The sequence below is a fragment of the Rhynchophorus ferrugineus genome, unplaced genomic scaffold (genome assembly GCF_030347505.1).
Source record: "Rhynchophorus ferrugineus isolate W39M unplaced genomic scaffold, kcgeb_rfMv2 rfM3, whole genome shotgun sequence".
Classification (NCBI taxonomy): Eukaryota; Metazoa; Arthropoda; class Insecta; order Coleoptera; family Curculionidae; genus Rhynchophorus; species Rhynchophorus ferrugineus.
In genome coordinates this window covers 35,142,785-35,168,508 of record NW_027472582.1, presented here as the reverse complement: position 1 = coordinate 35,168,508, position 25,724 = coordinate 35,142,785, and the positions used below count along the sequence as shown (strand labels likewise).

Here is a 25,724-nt window from a genome sequence, read left to right as displayed (position 1 = left end):
AATTGTATGATTCTTAAATTATCTTCGAAATGGTTTCGTAATTTATATTAATGAGTTAATTATATCTTGCCTGCAGATTTTACTGAACAAACGTTTTCGATTGCATTTTCTTTGTTTGTATCATTTTTCTGATCACTCAAATTTGGTAAATTATGTTCCTTGGGAGATTTATCCATTTCAGCTAAAATATATACAAAATTTTTTTAAATTATTTTAAAATCTATTAAGACCCATGGAAATATACCTGACTTATCATCATTACTGTCTTCTTTATATTCCCTTTCATATATAACTAACTGATGTTTGGGCAAATATATGGATTCCAAAGTACCGGGTAACAATTTTTCAGTAAAATATTCTTTTAAAATGGCTTCATTAATATCTTTTATTGTGATATCCTTTAATACAGGTGCATTTGAATCAGATGACTTTTCTTTAATTTTGTCCTCATGAATTACTGATTTCTTTATTGGTAATGCTTTTCCTGCATCAGGGATATTGAGGGTTAATTGGTCATTGGTTGGATTATACTGCATGATGCACTTAATTTCAGGAATAGTGGTTTGTGAAGCTGAAATTAGTACAATTTATGTCATTACTCAATAAAGCATCAAAACTAAATAAATTCAGCAAGTTTGGTAGGAGTGTTGCTGTGATAGTCGCGGGTTCGAATCCAGCAGGATATTTGATGTACTTGATGTATTGTATGTTTGTGATTTTAATTGTATTTGTATCTAGCCAAGTGTATAAAATCCAGAAAAGAATGAATGCCAGTTATGCTAGAAATCAGGTTGGGTAAAACTAAATGTCGTCTAAGGTGGGGTCTCTAAGTTGGCCAGTCAATAGCCTTCATGCCAAAGGCCATCAATCAAGATAAATCATGATAGGTAAAATAGTTTGAATTATCTAACAAGCTTATTTTACTCTATGAGATGCAATTTCTGCTTTTAATCAGGTTCGCATAATTTCTCCTACTAACATATCAAAAAGCAGTGGAGGGTATTTTATATTTTTACATAGCTAAGTAATTACAATAGTATGCCCAAAACATTTCTTGATGCAACTTTCAAAATCGTGTATAAGATTCCACCAAAGTGTAAAGATATATTCCCGGTTGTTTCTTTACAAGCTCTCTGAAATAGCTTTACTTGCATTATTTTCATTAAAACGTCCACGAGATATTAATTCTACCAAATTGTCTAAAAAAGCTTCAGAGTGATGGGAATCCTTGAAACTTGAATAACGTCACCGAATTATATTAACCTTCTTGACAGGAAACACGATTATGATGAATTAAATATTTCATTCGTATTTAAACCATTTTTCAACTTCAAGTAAATTCAAAATATGTATAAAAAAGCTTTAGAGTAATGGGAATCCTTGCAACTTGAATAACGTCACCGAATTATATTAACCTTCTTGGCACAGGAAACACGATTATGATGAATTAAATTTTTCATTCGCATTTAAACCATTTTTAAACTTCAAGCAAATTCAAAATATGACATTATCAAAGACATGCGAATCAAACAATTCGTGACAACAACGAATTATTGAGTGTTTAACACGCAATAATTCGCAATCTTAACGATAATAATGTTTTCACTTGATACAAACATTGATGTAATATATATTAAGATATTTTAAAATAATTTTTACAACTTTTTCCCTTTCATCTTTCTGGCAACATAACGATACCATATCAGAACAACAATGTTGACTTGGAAGTGATCCCAACTTCGCAAATCTTGCAATAATATATCGTTCAACTTGTCCAATTGACATCCATATATATCTGCGATAAAAGTTGCATTCAGTTTCAATAGCTCGTAAACAAGCATATCAAAACTTTACAGTCATAAATATTAACGTTTCCCTACCTATATATTATTCTATACGCTTTAGATACAATACGCAACATAAAAACTATTTTACCTGGCAAGCAATGAAACTACGATATTGAAACACTCCGAAATATCATTTTCAGTCAATTTATATGGTAACCCTCATATTTAAACGTCTGAAAACAGTTGATTCTGTTATGAATCACTTATGATTCTGGACGGGACGAAATTAATAACACCACTTATGGCTTTAGAACAAAAGAGAAATTTTATTTACATTGCTGTTCTTTTATACATTCTGAGCTGCCTCGATACAAATTACAGCGCCCCCTACTAGTTGTTCTTCTTCTTTTCTACATACGCTCTTGTTCAGATTCACCAATTGCTGAGCTATCTGAACGTTATTCGTGAGTTTGTGCTAGGTTTCCGTCAAATAAGTCTGTCTTCGACTCATTGTCTTCGAACTTTTTTGGTCCTTCAGGACACTCTTTGTCATCAAAATCACCACTAAATTGTTGAAACCAAAGCAGACAATTGGAACATGATGTTGGATAGACCTCGGCAGCAGACATATTTAGACCAAACAGCAAAAGTAACGAATATCGAAAATGCTACTTTGATCGTTGGTTAGCATCCATATTACTTAATAATACTAAATTGAAAATACTTATTTTATGTAGAGAAATGTAAAATCATGTATTTAACTAGACTAAGTTACCTTGATCTCCGGAACTTTGGCCAGATATTTGTCTTTGATCTGTTGACCCTTTTGTAGAATGTGCTTTTGTCGCCTTCGAGTCGATTAGATTTTTCCCTTTGTTGTTAATATTATCGACCTTTGGTTCAACTATGTTTTGGTTTTTGTTTACAGTAGTACTTTCTAAATTAGTTTTACTGTGTTTCTTATTTACAGCATCATTGGTCATTGATATAAATATGTTTTGATTGTAATTTGCAGTTGTACATTTCAAATCACCTAAACTTTCCTGGTTAGTTATATTATTGTCCGGTTTTGATAATAGTATTTTTTGATAATTACTTTTAGCTTGGTTCATTTCATCACTTGTTTTAGATGGTCCACCTAAAATTATTTTAATATTGACTTATTATTTAATATTGTCATTATACAAACATCTTGTCATATATCTTATATAAATTAAATGCGGAAAAAGTTTGGTTTTCTTTTGATGTTTTGATGAAATAAATTGTTACAGATTTGAATAACAGTTTCAGATAAATAATATTTTTCAAACAATTGATACAACACAAGATACTTTTAATAGACACAGCATGTTTATACTATGATATTATAATATATAAATAGACAAGTAACTTACTAGGGATATTCTTTAATCTTTGAGCCTCATTATTTAAAAATTCAAAATTGAATGGATTACGCTTCACGTAATTTGCATTATCATTGTCATTCAATGTAACTAATTTGTTATCGCCACTATTACCCAACGTACTTTTACCAAGCTCCGTTTTTGTATTTAAAAATTTCTTAAGGGCATTTATTGATTTGTTCTGTTCAATTTCCATGTTTAAAGCCTTTTTATTTATACTCTGATTTTGAAACCAGTACTTCTTAACGTGCATTTGAGCAAAACTGCTAGCTATTAATAAAAAATAAAACAAATGTAAAATAATTAATTTATACATATTGCTATACTCACCAAATGTATCCTTATATGAAATTTTTTCCTGGGATAAGTTTTCCTTCTTTACAATATTTGCAGAATCAATAGGAACCTCATCATATGAGGTCGATCTCTTAATTACAGAATGGCTTTGAGGTCTACTCTCTTGTTTGATAGTTCGATCAATGTATTCTTGAAATAATGTAAAAATAAAGCAAAGTCAAGATGTATTCAATTAAAAATTCAAAGTAATGCAAAAGAGAATAGTGTTAACGGCCTGAATTAAGGAACTGTAAAATGGTGATTCTTATATTTTCTGTACTCTCTCGCTATTCTAGTATAAATATTTTTAAAATTAATATATCTCTTTGCCCAATATAAATGTAATTGCTATTAAATCCTGTTAATCGTGAAAAAGATATATTTCTAGGAAATGTGTCTGTCTTTCTTTAATACAGAAAGTATACACTAGGTATACACATAATTCTTCTTGAAATTTCTGTTGTGTCTATTGAGTTTGCACACAAAATTTTAAAATCTATTTTTTAAATCCAACTTAGCTAGCAATTGACATTTCAGAAACTTGACCAACAATAGGCAAATTGCGAATGGCAATAAAATCAGTAAAGTATGGTATAACCGCTGGAATTGATAAAGTGAAGACAAAAATGATCAAGGCATAGGCACATTATTTCACCATGAGCGTTGCACAAATATTGCGATCGAAAAATTACCATCAGCATATAAGAAAGTGACAATTGCTCCATTACTGAAAAAAACTGATAGTGTATATTAAAAAACTATCGAGTTTCCTATCAATTGTCGGGAAGGTGTTTAGGAGAGTCTTCAAAGAACCCAAAAGGAGATAACCCAAGTAGTTCAAGAAACCCTCTTAAACCCATCCGCCAGTTTATAGTGGAATATATTAGACGAGGAAAGCGTACGATTGTCGTTTTTATTGATTTTCACTCTGCTTTTGACTGTATAGACGGGCCATAGCTTTAGGCAGCAGAAGTTACATGTTCTTCTAAAACTTGTTAAACTTCTTCAGAAATCTTACGTTGGTTCCATTTTTTGGTTTGGTTGGTTTGGCTCCATGATTGTTCAAATTGATTTCTCAAAATAGTACCGAGCGCCATTATGCGAAAAGGTTTTAAACAGGCACGACGTCCAATAAGATGCTACAAATTCCTTTGCCGATCAAATGTTCACTAGATTGCTGATACATTCAATGCTTTAGCATTTTTCATGATATAGTTCTCATTGTAACGCCTTGCTAATAGCTTGGGAGTTAATAAAGAAAAGTCCAAAGCAAGTTCAAGTGTACTGGAGTGCTCAAAATTATTGTAAAATATTCAAATGTAACCATATTTGATGTTATGTAAATTGAAGCTGAAAAATATCAACAAAAGCCATAAAACATTTACACATTTCAATAACATTAAACGAAAAATTAATCTTAAAGATAAGAAAACACTTATTATAGTTGAACACCGTTGATAAAATGAAGTGTTAAAAGGGCAACGTGGAATTGAAATTTTATCAAAAAGTTGGAGTAATGTTTAGCAATGGGTAACACTTTCAGTGATTTATTTTTATTGCAGTTTTAAATGCTTTTCAGGTCTTAATAACATATAAAATATTTTATGTAAACTGTCACGTAATATTGAATGTCGATTTATGAATCGTTAATATTATTTTTTGCAAATATATAAAAGGGCATGAATATTTTTCACAATCCTTATGAGTATAAATATAACAAATTCCATAATAATTTAATCCACATTAAAACATTTACTGTCATACTTAAACCAATGGAATTATAATGGGATAGGATTGACATTAATATTGTATGCAAATAAACAAGCAAATACCTATTTATATGCCTTTTACTTACCACTTTCCTTTATGGACTTGCTCGTTTTGAATTCTTGTTTCATCTTTATGGGATGATTTAATATGTTTGATTCGCTTTTACTAGGCACTATAATGTCTAAGCCACCACTTGGCTCTTTTCTTTTTGGTTCAGTTTGAATAGTTATAGAATCCTTTACAGATTTTTTCACTGGATTAAGTTCATTTTTTTGATCAGGTTTAAGGTTACGATCGGAGCCACTTTTACCAAACGGCTTGCGTTTGTTTTTTAAACAATCATTTTCCTCTTCCATGCGATTTTTGTAGTCGTTTTCATTAAGTGGCACTGAAATAATTAAGAATCTTTCTGATCTTTCAGCATTATCAAAGCACTTAACAATCTAAGAATATCAAGTTCAATATTCTACTAGGGTTAAATAACAGTGATATTTTAAATTAGCAAATAGAGAGTAGAGAAGTAGAGAACTTTGAGTCACTCTAAATAGTAGAATCTGAACTTTGAACTAGAGTTGGAAAAGTAGAAAAAGATTGCAACTGCATAATGGAACTGTTTCTTGTAGACCTGTAAAATAAATTTAAGGTATTCATAATAATAATGTCATGTAGCGCAACAGAAAATTCATTACTATATACTATAAACTATATTGACGTTAACATATATAATACTATATAAAACCGAACTTTTTCGTTTATTCAAAATAAAATACTACTGAAAATTATTAGTTGGAAATGTACTCTAAATGGCTGTTGTAATACTTTTAGTTATAATAGTGTTGTAATAATCGTTTCAGATGTAGAACGATGATGGCTATCGATTAAAGTAAATTTGTGTAAATTGAACATTCAAATAAAATGGCAGTTAAACAAGCAGCAACACAACTTATTAAGTGCTTGTAAAAGATGCTTATTCGATCCATTATTTTATACAGATTGAAGTTCTACTTTGTTCGTAACACCTACCCATGTAGAACGACGTAGACGACGAACTTTTCCAAAACAAGTTACTTAAGCGAATTTTGAATGCCCTGGGAGTCGAATTCACCGGTAGAAAGATTTTCAATTAAAATTCACCATTTGCTGCATGAAAAATAAAGTCATCAAGGAACAAGTTAAGAATAGTTAACTGACCATCAATCAAACGCCCACTCATAGTCGCTCTAGTTCTAGGTTGCTGTATTTCAGGTGGCTACACTTCTGTCACCTGAGATCCTTTTGTCCTTACAATAAAATAGCCAATGCACGTCATAGATGACATCAAATATATTTTGTAAAAATGGAAAATTTATTTTAAAAATGGAAGGAAGTTTTTCTTTTCATTTTACCCTAGTTTAAAAGAGACAAAAAGTTCTGTAACGCGTCGAAATATATACCCAAATTACCGACGAAGTTGACCCTGTTGTCAAATGTATACAAAATTCATCAAAACATTAGTGACAACAATTAGAAATTACATACCGGCATACGTTGTACAACAAAATTGGAAGTTGAATGTCTTCGTCTAAGTCTGTCTTAACTTCCAGTCTGCAAGACGAGTATGAGTAACATATTTTCTCCACTCTGCCACAACCAAAGAAAAAAACAAAAATAATGAATAATGAAAAAGGGGTTTTGAGCTTTGCAGCATTTACACCAATTAGTAACGTTGAAGTCCATAACACTTAATAACAATACTTGAGAGACGAATACTTAATCCGATATGTCATATGATCTGTTCAAGCAGTATTTTCATATTTATGAGTATAACCTTTAATCCAACTTTTTATGACGAAAATCAATAAACTCTTGAATAGTCGGAAAAAACAAAAACACCAAAAAATAGAGAAAGAGTCAAGTCATAGAAAATTACTTGGAGATTATGGTAGTAGCATTTAGATAATAATATACTTTTACAATAAGAAAAAGAAACTCTTTAAAAAACACAACAAATTATTTTCAAAAATACTACCTTTAATAATGAATGATTGAATAATTTCCTTCCAAAACGAATATCATAGAATGTAATCAATCTTGTCGCAACAATAGATTATCTTTAATTAATCATAAATCGTATCAAACAGAGTTTCTATTTATACCAAATTTGATTTAAACAAACGTAGTCCAATTGCGACTAAACAGAATCTGGTTTCAAACCAAATATTGAGCAACGTAATCAATATCGCCACAGTGGTAGAGTCTCGTCGTTTATTCATCCATTTTAATAAAGCACAGACACTTTTTCCATCAAATAGGATCATTCATGCGCCCAATAGTAGATCCTCAACCGCTTACAAGTCACACAGTGGCTACCACTTCAGATCGGTAATAGCAGCAGTTCACAATAGGTGAACAAAATTGCAAGCACAATTTCTCAAAATAACCTTCAGACAGCCAACATTTATGTTGTAATCTTCTCTCTAGTCAAATGGCAGTTTCTTTTTATTTTGGTGTATAGAAGTGGATCCACATTCATCCATTATCATATATCGGCATAAAAACTCTTTATTCTTTCAGTTATTTTATTTCACTATAGCCCCAATAGCGCCAAATAATATTTTTAAATTGCCTTAACACTTTTTGTTTGGTATAAACAAACGCAACACCTACTTCGAAAGCAAAATTCTAATTATTGTAGCAAATTATACATATATATCTAACAGTCTCTTTCACAAGCAATTTCTCGTTATGAGTTTTTATATACTTTTATATTACTGGCCATGTGAAACTGTATCAATATACAATAAGTAGAATTAAATAATACAATTAATAATAGTGGTCTCACTGTGTGCCAGACTATAAACTTATTAAATTATTTATATAATAAATGTATAAATTTATAATCTATAATTAATATTAATTCAAAAATACTAACCTTTATAGGGTGCTTGAAAAGATTGTTTCTTTAATACTTTCTTCCGTTTATGCTGAGAGGCATTTAGGTTTAATTCTATAATCGACTTTTTATGATTTTTTAAAGCCTTTTTATTAGCAGTAGCACGTCTTGCAACACTATGTTTACTATTGAAATTACCGAATTGTTTTGACGCATTTTTAGGGTCTGTTAACTTTTCAGATTCGTCCAATAATTTTATGGTCTTATTAGGATGTGTTGCTTTTTCGTTTTGCGGTGACAGCTTTTCAACATTTTCTTTATTTTTCATCAAAGAATTATCGTCTTGTTTATATTTTGTTACATGCATGTTTGGTTCAGTTAATTTTCCCTTGCTTACTTTGCTTGGCTCTGTACTACACTTGATATTCTCTTTTATATGAGTTTTCCTTGATTTAGACTGATGTTCATCAGCATTTGTATCTTGATTGGGTATTTGTTTTAATTCTTGTATGATTATATCTCTCTGCTTCGAGAGTTCATCAATTTTATTACTAATAGTTTCCTCATAGTCTTTCTGTTTATCCAACTTCCTGGATGAAAGTTCGATTTTTTTTTCAAGGTCTTGAAGTCTCGTGATAATTTGAGATAATTTCTCAATTTCCTTCTCTAACTGCTCAAAACTTCTATTTACTTTTCCTAAGGTATAATCACCAGCTACGTTTAAATGTGGTAGGTCTTTCTTAGCATCAGATTGGTCAAAGGTATAACCTGTAGCACCTAAAATATTTTTTGTTATATTCTGGACTTGAATAATAACGCGAATTCAATTGTATTTGCATTTAATTTCTGCATTGTTATGTAAAAATAAAAACATACATAATCGAAAACAACATGCAGAAGTTGACTTAAACATTTCAATTGTATAAAAACTGCTTGAATGTTGAAGATAAAAAACACTCTGTCTCATTCTGTTTGTCGATAGAAGTTAATAAAAAAAGTTATAATTAATTGAACTGGCAATTAAAAGTGTATTATATAGCGGTTCAATAAAACTTTAAAGAATTAAGCATATTTGATATTCCTTGTTCTATACTTTTAAATTTGGTGTTTTAAGCTATTTTCATATCATAAACTTATGACTAAAAGTTAGTAGAAAGAGTTAAAAAATGTTTGTTGGCCACTAAAATCTGATGAAATTATATTAGAACATGAAACCTAGTGAAAACCAATCTGGAAGCGTTTGAATGACCCTCTTCTGCTCTATTCGCAAGTCATGATGGTTTGTTTTCATCGATGCCATATTATAGCCAGGATCATAGAGTCTCATAAGGATATCCCAGAAAAACTTTAAAAATGGGAAAATAAATTAGTGTTGTTCGATTGATTTGTTGAAGATTTATTCATTATGACTTAATTAATAATCATTTCTATTATATCAGGAAAGACATTACCATTTGATTTACCGTCAAAAAAGTTATAAAACAGTGCCAGAAATTCATCAAAGTGTAGAGCGAAATATTTTTGTGTCATTAAAACTATACGGTTATTTCAGTTATTTGTGTAATTAAACTGCATCTATTATGCTAATTGGGATAAAACTTTCACTAATATATCTCAATCTTTTTAAATAAAGCCTTTACAGGAAGAATCGGTGAAGCTTTTTCAAGATACTAACATATATAAAACTCAAATTTTACAAAAGAAATACAAGATAAAAAGAGTCTCATGATGATAAAAGTTATGTTAACAAATGGTAAATAATAACCTTGATTATTTCTATCCGACTTTTCAACGACGCATACTTTATCAATTTCATATACATTAGATGTGTCGACATAAATTCTTTTAGGATAAATAAATGGGCTAGCCTCTTCCTTCGCTGGTAGTGAAATCGGGTGAGATTGAATTTTCTCTTCTGAAACAATGAAAAAATTTACAGTATTACTTAAATTACAGTATTAGTGAACAAAATTTTCTAAAATAAATCTAGTTCACAGATTAAAGTCGTTTAGTAATACTTATCTAATGAAACCATAACATATCACATTTGAGAGGTAACAGTTGGAATATTTTAAATATAAAGGTAGGGTCATTTCTTTATTCATTTAAAAGTAATAGCACTGTAAATCAAGAATTGCTGGAACCTGGCCAGACCATTAGTTGAACTCCCTCCTACCGAAAACTAATCCGAACCGAATGCTATTAAAAAACGACCAAATAGGAAAACCCTTGCTTTCTATAAAGAAGCTAAACCACACATATCTTTAGCGACTTGGAAAATATTTCGTGAGATGGACTGGGAGATTTTGATGCATCCACCATATAGTCCGAACCCTAGCCTATCTGACTACAACTTGTTGCCCGGCAAAACTATCTTAATCGTGTTAAGTTCGTCAGGTCACTTGGTTCAGTTTTTCGCTCAGTCTTTCTACATTTAAATAAATAAACAACAATAAACATTCTAATATTAGAAAATGTTTCATCAAGCCATTTAAATATTGATATTTTAGCTATTAGCTACCTAAACTCAGACACTCAAAACCACAATAAATTATTATATTAAATAGTGTACACTTGCTACAAAGCATATGCAAGCCGGGATATGGAAAATTTAAAATGCTGGTTATATAATTGTTACCATTTTAATGAAGGTCTTTCAACGAATTTGAAAATATCTCAAACATTTTCTTTCACATACAGAAATCCGAACTGAGCGCTCTAATCTGAGAGATTTAGCTGTCTCTAAAGAAGTTATAACAGCTCGCTTAACTAAAATAAACTCAAAATGTTAATTAAAATCCAATCTATGGATCAGGGATTGCTCATTAACCAAATGCGAAAATTAAGTACCTTATCTGAGTTCTAATTTCTAAGTTAATATATTACCTTGGAAATTAGATGACTGTTCGACTTCATCTATATCTTCTGATCTGTTAGTTCTTTGGCCTGAAATATTGTTATAATTATTTTCAGACTCCATATTTTCGGTGTTATCTTTCGCATTTAATTTTTTCGCTGGTTTCAACAGCAATTGTACAAACTTTGTTTTTAACTTCATCTTAATTTCATTACTAGCATTTTCAATTATCGGGTGACTTTTAATTGAGGATTCACCTGCACTATTTTCGTTATCTTCTAAAATTTCTAGTATATTTAATAATTAGTTAGTAATTTAGCAATTAAATTAAATTGAAAAGAGATATCTACCTGTAGGTTTAGTTATAGGCTCTTCTAGCACATCTAGCATCTCACTTCTGCCAGCTCTATTGGAAAGCTTAGTAAGTGATTTGTTTTTTACTTCTTTGTTATTCTTCGGATAAACAATGGGTTTGTACCGCGGATACTTCATAGCTTGAGCCTGTATTTGTTTCCTCTTCACAAATTCGTCCTCGAAAAATTTTAGCTTGGATTCGACGGAACCTTCTCTTATGCGATATCTTCGATTGAGCGTTAAATTATGTTTGATGGTGTGAGTAGGGTAGGTAATCTCTGTTTTACTTGTTTGGCGTTTCTTCTTTTTTAGCCATGTATCGGATACGGAATTCACTTTATGAGCTGACAATGTCTAAACAAGTAATAATTAATAGCTATAATTTTTCAAAACTTAAATATAGTAATAAGTAAGTCGTTATTTGGCTTGCCCTATTTATTATGAGCCAACTGTAATATCAAATTTCAAAATAGTGACACAAAAAACCGTTGAAAATATAGGCAAAAATCTATTAACTTTAAAGGCATTTCTTTTCCGTAGAATGGAAATAGAATTAAATATGTTTTTAAAAGTCAAACCATCAAGAGGATTACGACAGAAAAATTGTTTTGAAAAGACATGTCTCCTGGACTTAAATCGATGCTTCTCCACCACCATACCACCAAATGTAGCTAGCCTGTAAAATTAGTTTATGAGAAAATATAGATAAGCTCTCGTTTAAAGTGTTTATCACCCCCCAACCCCAAAAAAACAACCCAAACAATGTTTCTGATCTATCCTGCAATTTCAAACCGTAACCTTTGGTGAATGAAGTGGCTAGAAGATAAAGTCAATGAAGGTCTTCAAGATGTGTTCAATTCTGCACTGATTTAATACCATATAGGTACGATTTTTTATTAAATGGTTCAGATAAAAATGTGTAACCGTTCCGTTTCTGTCTTCGAATTTCCATCTAATTAAAATACCTATGTATAACTACGTAACTCGCTGTCTGTTACATTGTTGTATGCAAATATACAAATCGAGAATGCAAATCTACCATATCGTAATGAAACACTGAATAATAGTACAGATGTGTTCAATTCGATTAACGATATGAAGCAATTAATACAAGAAACTATGTAACTTCTCCGTAGCTTCTTTTCGATGAAAGAATGCATACTTCCAATGTTTTAATTAGTTATCAAATTAGAATCATGAAAGTATTAGAATATATCATCGTGAAATAGAAAATTTGCATGTTTAATTAATGCGATTATATGTTTTTAAATTGTGCTTAATATAAACATATTTTATTTAATGAATTATAGCGGATTTGTCAAAACTGGTATGATCGTTTTAGAAGTGGTATATGCGGTAATACACGTTGGACAGTGCCGTAAGATTAAATATGCGGAAATCTAGATGTTATCGACAACTAATTATCTGGTGATGCTTAAACGGGGCACGTTATCATGAATTCTGGAACAACATTTGAAAAAAACTGAACAAATAAATGCAAGAAGCAAGCAAGCAAGTCATAGTGCTAAATGAAAATATTCTACATTGCTTGTGTGAATCAAAAAACTATCTTAAACTTGGGATATTATTCCTTATTCATGAGGGCTAGCCTCATCTAATTACCATTTCATCACCAACTGTCATAACAGTTAAAAAAACTACTAGGCGATATCTTCTTTCCCGATGGCATTCACGTGTTATCATAGTGAAATTATCAAAAACAATAGGCACTATTTCCTAGACTAAGTTTATTACTATGTATTTTTTAATGTAAAATTTATTTTAAATGTCTAATAGAACATGCATCTAATATATAGCATCAAAAGACTGTATACCCAACTGCAATTTCTAAAAATGTAAATTTTGTTTTAAAATCAGAGGGGATCTTTCCAGCTCACTTTATCCAAGTTGGTTTTCTTAATGTTATTTGGCGATTACACCTAGATATTTTATGGATAAATTTAATTATAATTTAAAAACATATCTTAAAGTACAGAGAGACTATTTGTATATAATAAAAAGTGAATAAAACAAAATATAAATGTGTATAGATAAAATAATTAGTTGTATCATACTAGTCTTGAATACTCATATATTTTTTTCTGATTTCAAGAATGTCAAGGAAACAAATGATTTTCGACAGGTTTCTTGGGAATAATATGTCAGGTAGTTGAGAGAAATTGAGTTCAGATCTCACTGTGACCAAAAATTGACATTCTATAAGCGCAAAACCGCACTATGTATGGAGCACAGCTTTGCACAGCAACTGGATTTCGAAAAAATAATCGAGGAGAAAAGTTCATATTTTAGTGGACAACTGAGTCAAATCATTAAGCTCAGCTTCAATGAAGGCGAATAGGCGTTTGTATAATATTATGTGTTCATGGCAAAGGTCGTTTGGGTTGGTGTCCTTGGCTTTGAGATCAACCATTTCTTAATATACTTTATTATTAATATTTTGGGAGAATTTATGAGATCTATGGGAAATATATTTTAGTATATTTAGGTCTTTACAAGTTTGTTTTTTGATATTAACTATATGTTGTCTTCATGCTATTCTTCATTTTATTTCATTTTAATATTCATTTTATGTATCATTCCAATTTTAGTATATATACTGCCGAAGCGAGTACTTTACCAAAACTAAAAGGAGATGCTGTTTGATACATCAGAACAGATACACAGAATCAATAAAATTGGATTTGTGGTTGGTACTGGTATAATAATTAAAAGTTATAAGCTGGCAAGTGCTGTAAAGCGGAAGTAGCAACATTGCGACGTGCTGATGTCATGATCAGATGATATGCACTGGCTATTTTATTAGATAAACTATAAGTATAAACCGTTTAATAACAGCCAGGACAAAATTAATGACGTCAACAGGTCGCAATGTTACCAAATAGATACAATCAAAACAAACATAGCACCGAACTAAAATTTCAGTTTTATAACCTTTATTTATTATGAACATTATCCACTAGTACCAAACTAAATCGAATTTTATAGGCGGATTCGGTTACCATTTCTTTTGGCTAGTGTAAAATGAGAAGGAAAATTCCGCTCCGAGTTTAAAACGGATGTTACATTTTTACAAACTGCATTTGGCAGCATATTCGACATTGTCTGTGACGTGCATTGGCTGTTTTATTGGAAGGATGAAATTATACAAAAACCTTTATTTTTGTTAGCCCGGTTCTCTGTTTCTGAATGGACTCAATCTGTTCCATAGCATTCTTGTAATTTTGCATTTCCTCTTTAGTCATTTGTCGGTTACACGGGGTGTAAAATCGCTTAGGTAGCCACGAAATGGAATAAACGTGAAAATATTTTTTTGATATGCTTGGAACTGGAGGATCAACAATAAGACCTTAAAAAGAAAAATATTAAAGGATAAAAAAATTAAATCGATAAAAAAAATTCTTAAAAAACACTCACTGGCATAAAACGTGTGGTTCTGTTCTCTCAGTTTTGAGTTTTGAATAAGTTTATTGCCCTTGATTCTCAATAAATTAGTAGGAAAGACCAGATGCCGTAACTTGTCGGGACCTTTTAGTTGGTGAGTACTTTCTGGCCTGTTTAATTTTAAAATAAAAACATATCAGATTACGTTCATATATGCAAAATTCTTAAACTGTATGATTTACAAATTGAGACCTCAAAAATCAAAAAGAAGTAGGAATTTTCGCAGCTCAAGGTATGAATTGAAAAGTTTTATTTTATTAGGTGTTCTATGTATCTTGAAATGCTAAATATCAATATAAACAACTGTTACTTAACTGTTTTTATTTAAAAGCACATATATTACACATATATTACAACTAATCACTAAGTACAACTATAATAATTTTTCCTTCAAATTTTTCTTAAAGTACACACGTAATATTTCAGGTCTAATTTCATTATAATTTTTTTTTTCGACGACTATTCAATACTACGGTGTTGATATAAGGGGAACGGGGACAGATATAAAGTGTATATATAAAATAATAAATTATTAAATAAATAAAATAACACAAACAGGAGAGCCAAAAGTATAAATAGTGTATATCCAATTTAAGAATGAACACAGGAAAATGTAGGACTACAAATACAACCATAACGAAGTAGAGGTTCTATCCAAACGGCACATATCAGTACCCATACCGAAGTGGTAATGGTTATTTGGTCAGTAACACTACACTTAGCATAGGCTAAATTCTATGGAGAAAATTTCTCGTAGTAATCTCAGAACTCTATATTTTCTCCTGTTAAGGCTTTTCTAAAATTTTGCAGCCCATACTTAGTTCTAATCTGGGTGAGCCGTGGACAGTCGTTCAGTATGTGGTAGACTGAAATAAGGGCATGGTAACAAAACTCACAGCGAGCCGGCATACGTCTCTTCAACCTCCGGATAAGTCTACTGTTGTCGAGCTGTTGCAATTCTTCGACAATTTTGTGTTGACACAATCTCTCTTGATGTCTTTACCTTTTAATTTTTTCGCTGACCCGTTGGAACACTTAGATCTTGATGGATGTTCACCATGGAAACGTTATTTTAGTAAGTTTGAATCATGTTAATATTATATTTTTTGTGCAATCCCATAAGTGCGCCCTAAATCGATAATGGCTTCAGCATTTCCTTCTACAATAAATTTATGATGGAGTGTCAATTCGGATTGCCGTTTAAGTAACCACCACATTTGAATTTAAGACTCATACAACGGTCTTCTAGTTTCGTTTTAACATGCTCTTTCCACTTAGACTTGGCCTCCAGTATCACGCCCAAATATTTTGCTGTGTTTGTGTAGACTTCATAGCATTATTGTATTAAATAATTATTTATTATTTCATAATTTGTATTCTCCATTTCTTCGGCTTAGTAATGCTATTGACAGCTGTTACACTCCGTTTACAATTGTTTTAATATTCTTACTTGTAGGGAGTAGTTCATAATCATTACTAAATGTGAGCATTGTTACTCCTTCACCTCTATATGTATCATCTTATATCGCTAGTATCGAGTAAATACACTATTGGTCCAAATACACTATCTTGTGGTATACCCTCTCAGATGAGTTTCTCCTCTCAAATCTAAATACACGTCACCATTTATATTTCTGATTTTTTTAATTAATTACATCTTACATTGGATATGTTCAGTGTAATCGTAATTTACAAATTAATGTACTACTGTTCTGTTGTAGTTTGGTCAATACACAAGCAAGGCGAGTACGGAAAAAATATATCAGTACTTCTAAATACTTAAACTAATCCAAATTGGCAAGCCGGTATAAATTTCATTTTTTCAATTATTGATTTGATTAGTTTTAAGAATAACTTCTAAAACAATTTGGAAATGATTAGTAACAGAAATTGGTGGATATGTTTTATCGTTGGGCAATTTACCAGTTTTACGGATCATAATAATTTCCATAAATAAATATATGTTCTAGTCCTTGCTTGGCATTTATTTCTCTGTAGTACCTGACCTCTTATTAAATCATAATCTGGAGCTATTTTGATACTGAAATGTTTCTAAATTTTGTTGGAGATTTCCTTCGGAGTTATTGGTTTATAACTCTATCTTAATTTCTGTTTTAATGAGGTAAGGTATCACATCCGTTAGCGGGGTGAGGTTGAAAAGAAGAGAAAACAACCTAACCCTCAAATGACATTTCTTATGTAGAATTTTCCATATTCCAGTGGTCTTCAGTTATTTAGCATATATAAACGTTAATCACGGAATGCTCAAAAATTGAATTTTCGACGTTCATTACTTTTTTGTTTGATTTGAAAAATTGCAGAAAAGTGCTGCCGAAGAAATTTGAAAATACCTTATGACGTCTGTTCTGTCATGGCCCAATAGTTGATTTTGATTTCAGTGGTTTAAAAGTGGTGAACAGCGGGTTTGGCGTCAAAAGAAGTAGAGTTCCAAAAAAGCGTTAATTTAAGGAATTGCAGAACTTATTGGATAAAAACCAGTTCAAACTCTCAAAAAACTTTCAGGCGACTTAGCGGTTGACAAATCAACTGTCTAAGACTCGGGAATATACATGTGATGGCAAAGATACAAATGGAAGGCAAATGACTACCACACAAATTACTTAAAACTATTATTTCAACCATTCCAATATCCCGGTTTCATTGCTTTTCGAGCAAAAAGAAGTTTTCTGTGGCGTCTTGACTTTTCTTGTGACTTGCCATGAAAATTAGATTTATTAAGACAATCGCAACTGAAAAAAGTGATAAATAAGTCTAGAGAGCCATCCACATCGAGAGTGAAACGGAATATTCAAGACTCTAAAGTACATATGATCTGCATATAGTGAAATCAGGAGTAGGACTCATATTATATCCGCCGACGGCAATCGGACAAACTGAACGACATATTGTTACAAAAAATCTAGCAATAATAGGTAACAGACTCATCCTATCGCATGACAACATTCAATCATATTCAGTCATTGTTTCAAGAGTTATACGAAAATGGGTCAATTGGATTTTTGCCAAACCAACATGGATTTTTCAACTTCATGTTCTTCGTGTTCGACACAGTATCGTCATGTTATCAGAAGGATGGGAAAGAATTATAGAACATAGTCTTGTATTCACAATAATTTCTTTAGGTTTAAAGTGAAAGATTTAATTATATGCAATAATAAATTTGAGTAACAGTTGATGCGGGGATAGTGGCAATGGATCTTGATCACGTCACTTCAAAAATGCATAACTCGACGCTTCAAAAAATGTTGAGCTTCCATCCTCACAAAATTTACACTAAAAAAATTTTAACCTAGCTTAAGAGCCGATGCTTATGATTACTGTTAAAGGAGCATGTAAGAATGGATGGAAAATATTTTTCAAAAGTATTTTATACAAAAATAAATACCACTAAATTTATGAATTTAAAAATTCTGATAAATATATTTTTTCTGTTTTATGTACTATATTTTCTTATGTATATAGTTTATCTATAAAATTTTTAAATATCTCAAACAACACACTATACGAAAATATTCTACATAACAGTAAATAAGTATCAGTCAGTATTATCTGTAGAATGCGCTAAAAAATCAAAAACTGAAAATAATACGAATCTGCTAAACAATCAAGAAGTAATTCATTGTCTTAGAAATAAGTACTCTAAGAATTACTTATGAAGCTTCATTATTACAAATGCGGGAAAAACATAAGATATATTATTATTATTAAATTAAGACAATAATAAAATCTTAATTATATATCATCATATTATTTCAAATTTGAATAAAATAATTACTTACGAATTTTCACCTTCATTAATTTCCTCGGCATCTTCACAGCAATCATGACCAGGTGCACTACTTGACGAGTGAGCGTTACTGATTTGAAACTTGTTTTTGTCGGGAATTTTTTTACATTTATTGGTAACACATCGCGATTTTGGCAAATGGGCACAAACAAACTTGTACATTCTGTTTTTCCACTTTAATTTTGAAAGGGTGAACAACAATTCATGATGAAACGTCACGTTCCATTCGTGACAATTCGTGACAACTTTTAAAATAAATTAGCTGGTAATGTATTGTTTGCTAATTTATTTATATTATCAATTAAGAAAGACAATTTAAATTATAATAATGTTATTATCGTTATTATTATTATGTAAGGCTAAAATTTGATTAATTAGACCAACGTTGTGTAAACACATATCAGTCTTTTTGATTACTTCAGCATTAGAACTTATTAGTAATAATTAAAAATTTCAGTTAATTTAAGTACGGCAATTAACCACAAAGATTTTTTCAACGTGGTAAGACATGATCTAGGTCTATATCACCCCCAAGTACAAAATTTTTAATAAAATACAAAAAAGTACAATTTTCATCCTCTCTTGAGCATTATCCGTGACCGCAAAATTTGGAATATAGGCACTGCATCAATTATTCGCCTCTTTTATCCATAGAATAAAGAGACTCGCAGTTCAAACGTATTGCATTAAAAACTTTGCTTTTATCTATCCTAATACTTTTCCTTTGATTCCGCCGATTTAAACTTTTGTATATTCTTCGTTTTTTACTTTTTTGCCTTTAACTTCAGAAACCTATTAAATGTACCATCTGTCTTTCTAATAAGTCTTGTAATTGCTTTATGTATAGTTATGGAGTACACACTGTTTATTTCGTCGCGATTCCTGGTATTAGAGATAATTGTTGGGGTGGATAGTTTTCCTGTAAAATGGTTGAAATGTGATATTTTATTTTTTTGTAACAAAGAACATCTTGGAGGAATATAAAAGATCGAAGCAGCTGATGAATCAATTGGTTCCAGACGTGTACATGTGATAAAAAAATCCAGAAAATGTCTACGACACAAACTGACTGATAGAACCATGTTGGGGATGAAAAATAGATTTACTTTACTACAACAATCTAATACGACCTACGACACATCGACACTGAAGCAGAATATTCAAGGCTTTAAATCATTGTGCGTATGATGAGATCAGCAATTAGTAGTATATTGTGAACTACTAAGACTGAATCAAATTGTCACTGCAGATATCTACCGGCGCCGATTGAACAAATTTAAAGATGTATTATACAACAAAAGAGCAGAAAAGAAAGTCATTTTCCTGTATGACAACGACCGGCTATATGTTGCAGGAGTTGTGAAGGATACACTGTTGCAGCTCGAATAAACTCACCAAATATTGTGCCCTCCTGATTACGACTTGTTCGATCGATATGTCATAACTTGACTAGCACTCGTTTTCGAAATGCTGAAGAAATACGGAAATGGATCAATGATTGGATTGCTACCAAACCAACATCATTGTTTCAGCACGGTATCAGCGTGCTACCAGAATGAAGGAAACAATAAAATGGAAAATATTTTTATTAATATATATTATACCAATTTTTCTTAATAAATAATAAATCTCAATAAACCATATTAATAAAACGATTACTACATAATAAATGCAAATATTCAATGTTATGTGATCCTGATTTCTTGAAATAGACGAATTGGTATTTATTCATTTCTAACTAAAGAATACGCTCACCCTAACAACTGCAACGCTTGGTTCAGTATAGCTGCTCAGTAATAAAACAAGAGTTTTATAAAAAGTGTTTTTTATTTTATGTCATGATAAATGAACCTTTTAGGTAAAAATAATGCAAATATAATCTAAAATATCATTAAGCTATTTTAGATCGCTTGTTATTATACAAAAAAAGAAAACTATTTTCTTCTTTTAGAGCTTCGCATTTACCTAATGAGCTATCCATGATAGTCAACTTTCTTTTGGTTCCGCAATTTTCACATCGTTTCTCCTGTTTTGAAATGACACTTTCAAGATCCTTGTCTATTCGGTTCTTTACAACAGGAACATGAAATGTATTCGTACTGAGATGACTCTGTGTACTCATATGCGGTTTCGATTCCTTTAAGGTTATTGCATATGGAGGCTTTGAACCATATATTGTTGAAATACTATTAAAAGTGACTTCTTTGAGTGGTTTCTCATGAGCTAATTTAGATGATTTGGTGACAGACTTAAAGAGCTGCATTTGGTCGCGTATCTCAACCAAATTATCCCTCGAAGGGGTTCGACTTAATGACGATGTCGATGAGTTAAAAGATAATTTACTTCGCGACTTTAACAAATGCTCCGACTCCGAGTTGCGTGCGTCAGTTTTCCTCACTAAAACTTTAGCAGGAGCACTTCCACAGTCAATGTCGGATTTTTTCAGCTCAACTGACTGAAGATTGAAATTTTGCCAAGGATAAGTTCTTTTCAATCTAAGCCTTTCATCGTTTATAGTTTCTGATGATGAATTGTTAGATTCAATATGTGATTTCTGGGGAGAGTCCTGAATACTATGTTCTGAAGATGTTTTACTGAAAGGTAATGAGTAGCTGCTGGTGGTACTCCTTAATGTCGATGCCGACGATTTTCTTTCTATATTGGAGTATTTTAAATTCGCCGAATAGGATTTCTTTAAGTTCGGAGACACGCTTTGACAGTTTTTAAACGTACTATCTTTGGCTATAAAAGAATCACTTCTATTTCGTTTCAAATCAACAGGCTTATTCAATAATTCCACTTTTTGACTAGCCATTCGAAGGATATTGCTGATAAATTTGAAGGGATAGCGATTTTTTAAGTAGTTCATAATGTTTTTTTTAAACTATGAAATTTAAAAATAAAATAAACGTGATATTTGACAATATATAAAAACTAAATTGTTTAAAACGTATTCTGACAGGTCATGTGATAAAATATTTTCAAATGTTTAACACACAATTCTAATGTGTTGTGATATTGTATATTTTTATCAACAAAGAGAGGACGCCAAAGGCGAAACCCATTTCAGTATAAAAAAATAAGAAAAAAAGATCCCATATAAAAACAACTTTTAATTATTCCATTCTTATACAATAATTATTCTTTAATTAATTGGTCTATATATCAAAATATTGTTTTTTATGAAAATTATACACATTTTTAATTGTCAATGTAATCAAAAACGTATATAATTGAAATTAAGTAGGAATATCACTTACTTTTATTAATTATTACTATTAGTTATTTTGTATGTTAAAAAATCAAATAATCTCCAGAATTAAAATATCATTTAAAATTCAGTTTTTATTTGTTGAGTAATTTGCTTGGACAAAAAAGAGAGAGTATGAAATTCAATGTACTTCAATTTTGCAAAAACTTATTAGTATGTGATATATTTAATCTTTTTCGGAATTGACTGGGTTTTAGACATTTAGCTTATTTCTCTAAAAGTGTAGTTTTTTACATGTAGTCTCATTTATAAATTAAAGCCTTAGGTCTCATCCTCAACCTAAAACTCATTACTTTTAGTGTGCTGCAATATAGAATTTTGGCTACATAAGGAGACAAGGAAAATGTTAGGAATGAACAATCAAAAAAATTAATAACTTACATTTTTTAAATGTACTTTAACAATTTAAAACTGTAATAGAACAACTTTTTACTGAAAAATTAATTTATTTCACTTTTATTTGCAAACAATTTACAAACTTTTCTCTATTTTAATATCACAGTGTGTACTCTTATTTACCAACAAAAGCTTAACTCGGAATCTACATTAAAAATATACAGAAAGTATGTAACAAAAAACTCGAAATTATTAAGTAATCTGTAGTTAATATTATCTTGAATTGATTCCATGCTGGTCTATATTATGTTCCATTGATCAATCAACATTATTTCTATGCAGAACAAATTTGTTTCATTTCTAGGTAGCTGTGGAAGAAAAAACAGAAAATAAAATATCACATTGAAGTATGATATAAAATAGATATCTCTTAAAGAAGCGGAGAAGTTAACTAAACTAAATATGTACATATTATAGAAATAACATTGATCATTTACCTGTTTTTAATTTATTTGAATCATAGGATCACCATGTTTAACTAAATTTGCTAGTTCAACTGCACTATAGCCTAGTAATTGCTTAAGATCGCAAACAAATTTATATACAAATCTTTTTCCATGAACTTTGGATATCATATCTCCATCATAATAATATCTTAAAGCTCTAGATAGCTTTTCATAATTCATTGTTGGTTTATTTTTACGTTTTCCCCATAAAAAGGCTACCACCTCTGGGTGTGTTAATTTAAATTCACCATCTTTTCCTAAAATTATACTAATATTATTGTCACCTATTGAAAATCTATAATGAATATGTAAGAAAATATATTTATGAATTGTAGCTCTTTATTATTTAACACTTTAATTCACATACAAACCTGTCCATTGTATAACTGACATATATTCTTTACTAGTTAATAATTCGAGTAAAAATTGCCATAATTGTATTTGTCCATTGTTACCAGATTTATTTCCTGCACTAGAGTTGGGAGTTGAAAAATAATTTAAAGCTGATAGCTGATAATTTGGCATAACTTTCATCTGCAAAAAATATTTGTATATGAATAATAACATAAAAATATAGTTAATAAAGTTGGTCATATAGTTAATACCTTTGAAACTTTTGATTTGATTTTAAATTCCTTTTCATCTGGTGGCCCTGAATTATTATCTTGACGTCTAGTAGCTAATAAAGAAATAATTATACAAGAGTTAATTAGAACTATGAACCAATTTTAAAGGATTTACAATAGATATATTATGCTGTGACACATTAGACACTTCTTTTTACTATGAAGATTTGAATTTACAAAAATAATTATAAAAATTAATACCCAGTCACATTTTCTGTAATATCAGCATGAACATGTTATTTCAACTTACCCACAACTTTCATTGTTCTCAAAAGTTGTACATGAGTCCAAAATATACCAGCAGGGTCATTAGGCACAATTTTTTGAAAATCATACATTGTAAGATTAAAAAGTTCCTTTCCAGACATATTCCAGTCACTTAATTTAATGTTAGAAAGATTGAACTGTCTAACAGCCCACTGTAACCAATGTCTGACATGATGTACAGACCTAAGAAGTATACATATTAAAGATTATATGTAACAGTTGTTGGATATTGCAGATTATAAGATATATGTAGACTGTTAATTACCACTCTTCTGGATCTAAAGGAATTTTTAGACGTTCCTGTTCCTTTTTGTATTGTAAGTCAACTTGCCACTGTACTATATTTTTTGTTCCTTCTGGAGCTGGATCATCAACTTCTTCTACAATCTGCTCTTCTTCTGTTCCAGTGGAATTATTAGTTTCTTCTGAGATAAAGCAATTTAAAACTTGTATATTAAAAACAATTAAATATAAAATAAAGAATACCTTACCCATATGCACATAATCATCAGCTGGTTTTAAAACATCCAATATATTAAGCTTCTTAAAATTAGGTTTCACTTGAACATTAACTTGTACCAAACCTTCTCCCTGCACACACTGATCTACTAAATTTTTATGATCTTCTAACTAAAACCAGGATGTATTGTATATCTTTCTAGATAATTTAATAACTTACAATTTGAGAATTTTGTAATGTAAACACATAATTTGATAAATCCAATTCTACCCTCTTTTCAATCAATGTTCTTAACTTAGAAAGGGGTTCTCTAATATCCATATGTTGCACAAAATACTGCATATCAGGGTCTACTATATTCATAAAATCATTATCCAATTCATTCATAAGATTTTCCTCAAAATCAGTTACACTGTCCAAGGAATGTATCATTCCTACATATAAAAATAAAACACATTTGAAGTACATAATTAGAAAAAGCTTTTAAAAATGTCTAATATGCTCAACTAACCAAAATGGGGTGTATCCCCAAGTTGTGTTATTTCATCACATTCCGACTCATTACTTAAACTATTTTCTGATTCTCCTTCAATTGTCATAGCAGATACAGATGTTGGAGGTTCATATTCTCTCATATTTCCTTCATCGTCTAAAATATACCTAGACAAACAAATGCAGTTATCTTATTGTTATTAAAATGAATTACAGAAGAAATAATTTTCTAACCTACTTTTTATTAGGATCTGATTGTAAAGTACAAATTTTCTGACCAAAATCGTTTAAACTTAAAATAAACGTTTGTGCTTTTATTTTTTCCATATTTGATTATCAGATGTTTAAGTCATAGAGTGATACTCTATAGTTTAAATAAATATATTAAAAAAAACAGCAAAACATGTCAAACACCAATGATACCACTATCATAAAAACTGACAAGTGTTTTTAATATTTATACAATTCATAATACTTTAAAAAAAGAGATAAACTGTTTACTAAACACTAAATATGAATTAATAATAATCTAATATTTGTATTTATGGATTTTAATTAATTTAATGAAAAAACAAAAATATATTTTTAGTGTTAAATTGGTTGCATAAAAATTTATATTATATTAATCTGAATTTTAAAGACTTAAGTTTTATTTAAGTAATTCCGTCCTTTATTTTAAATAAGTACAAAATTCGGTTTGCTAACTTGCAATGAGGAAGCAAAGTTATAAACTATTATTCTGAAAGTGGCAAAACGGATACTACGGGATGAGCCATCTACTGTTTTATTTTTAGAGCGTATTAAGCGGCCCATAGACCCCAGGCTCAAACTTCTCTTCTTCAATAAATGAGTATATTTATCATTGAATATTAATAATTGTTGGTCTAAATGATTCCCATCAGTAGCTAATTCATATAGTTCGTAAAACTAATAAAAGAAACTGCTATTCAAAGTTTGCAACTCAACGTCCAAGAAGCTAAACTAGATATACTAAATATTACTTGCTACTTTTTGCTTAATATTTATCCTTATCTTGAAAGTGAAAGTTACATGTCGCCGTAAAACCATTATATCCAGAAAGAATAAAGGTCCGATATAAATGTTGGATCAGCAACAA

At 30.3% G+C, this 25,724-nt stretch overlaps 2 protein-coding genes across 4 annotated transcripts in view; both read right to left on the bottom strand.

Moving 5' to 3' along the window:
* LOC143193873 (uncharacterized) overlaps nucleotides 1-18,874 on the bottom strand; it is a 50,013-nt gene extending 31,139 nt beyond the window's left edge. For both annotated transcript variants that reach the window (XM_076400302.1, XM_076400303.1), the window contains exons 1-13: nucleotides 18,642-18,874; nucleotides 14,815-14,951; nucleotides 14,553-14,746; nucleotides 11,376-11,733; nucleotides 11,055-11,312; nucleotides 9,934-10,083; nucleotides 8,208-8,945; nucleotides 5,382-5,684; nucleotides 3,521-3,676; nucleotides 3,182-3,460; nucleotides 2,563-2,925; nucleotides 245-571; nucleotides 71-181 (exon numbers count right to left, since the gene is read on the bottom strand). In XM_076400302.1, coding sequence (XP_076256417.1) covers nucleotides 71-181; nucleotides 245-571; nucleotides 2,563-2,925; nucleotides 3,182-3,460; nucleotides 3,521-3,676; nucleotides 5,382-5,684; nucleotides 8,208-8,945; nucleotides 9,934-10,083; nucleotides 11,055-11,312; nucleotides 11,376-11,733; nucleotides 14,553-14,746; nucleotides 14,815-14,951; nucleotides 18,642-18,811 — 3,544 coding nt within the window. In that variant the 5' untranslated portion in view covers nucleotides 18,812-18,874. The remainder of the gene's footprint in view (nucleotides 1-70; nucleotides 182-244; nucleotides 572-2,562; nucleotides 2,926-3,181; nucleotides 3,461-3,520; nucleotides 3,677-5,381; nucleotides 5,685-8,207; nucleotides 8,946-9,933; nucleotides 10,084-11,054; nucleotides 11,313-11,375; nucleotides 11,734-14,552; nucleotides 14,747-14,814; nucleotides 14,952-18,641) is intronic.
* A 3,472-nt stretch (nucleotides 18,875-22,346) lies between these two features.
* Ets97D (DNA-binding protein Ets97D) lies at nucleotides 22,347-25,042 on the bottom strand. Of its 2 annotated transcripts, XM_076400648.1 has the most exons (10): nucleotides 24,846-25,042; nucleotides 24,627-24,775; nucleotides 24,335-24,549; nucleotides 24,147-24,285; nucleotides 23,921-24,080; nucleotides 23,639-23,838; nucleotides 23,368-23,441; nucleotides 23,134-23,296; nucleotides 22,754-23,019; nucleotides 22,347-22,624 (listed from the first exon to the last, which is right to left on the bottom strand). In XM_076400648.1, the coding sequence occupies exons 1-9, from the start codon at nucleotides 24,932-24,934 to the stop codon at nucleotides 22,760-22,762; spliced, it is 1,449 nt and encodes a 482-aa protein (XP_076256763.1). In that variant the 5' UTR covers nucleotides 24,935-25,042; the 3' UTR covers nucleotides 22,347-22,624; nucleotides 22,754-22,759. The 2 variants fall into 2 exon arrangements, with proteins under 2 accessions (XP_076256763.1, XP_076256762.1); XM_076400647.1 differs by having other exon boundaries at nucleotides 23,921-24,285; nucleotides 24,846-25,035.
* Between the last annotated feature and the right edge of the window lie 682 nt (nucleotides 25,043-25,724).

Coding starts and splice junctions, on each gene's coding strand:
- Ets97D (XM_076400647.1), bottom strand. CDS start 24,934: ATGGAAAAAATAAAAGCACAAACGTTTATTTTAAGTTTAAACGATTTT. Junction 23,442..23,638: donor GAGAACAATGAAAGTTGTGG/GTAAGTTGAAAT, acceptor TTTCTTTATTAG/CTACTAGACGTCAAGATAAT. Junction 23,020..23,133: donor GTCAGTTATACAATGGACAG/GTTTGTATGTGA, acceptor GTATAATTTTAG/GAAAAGATGGTGAATTTAAA.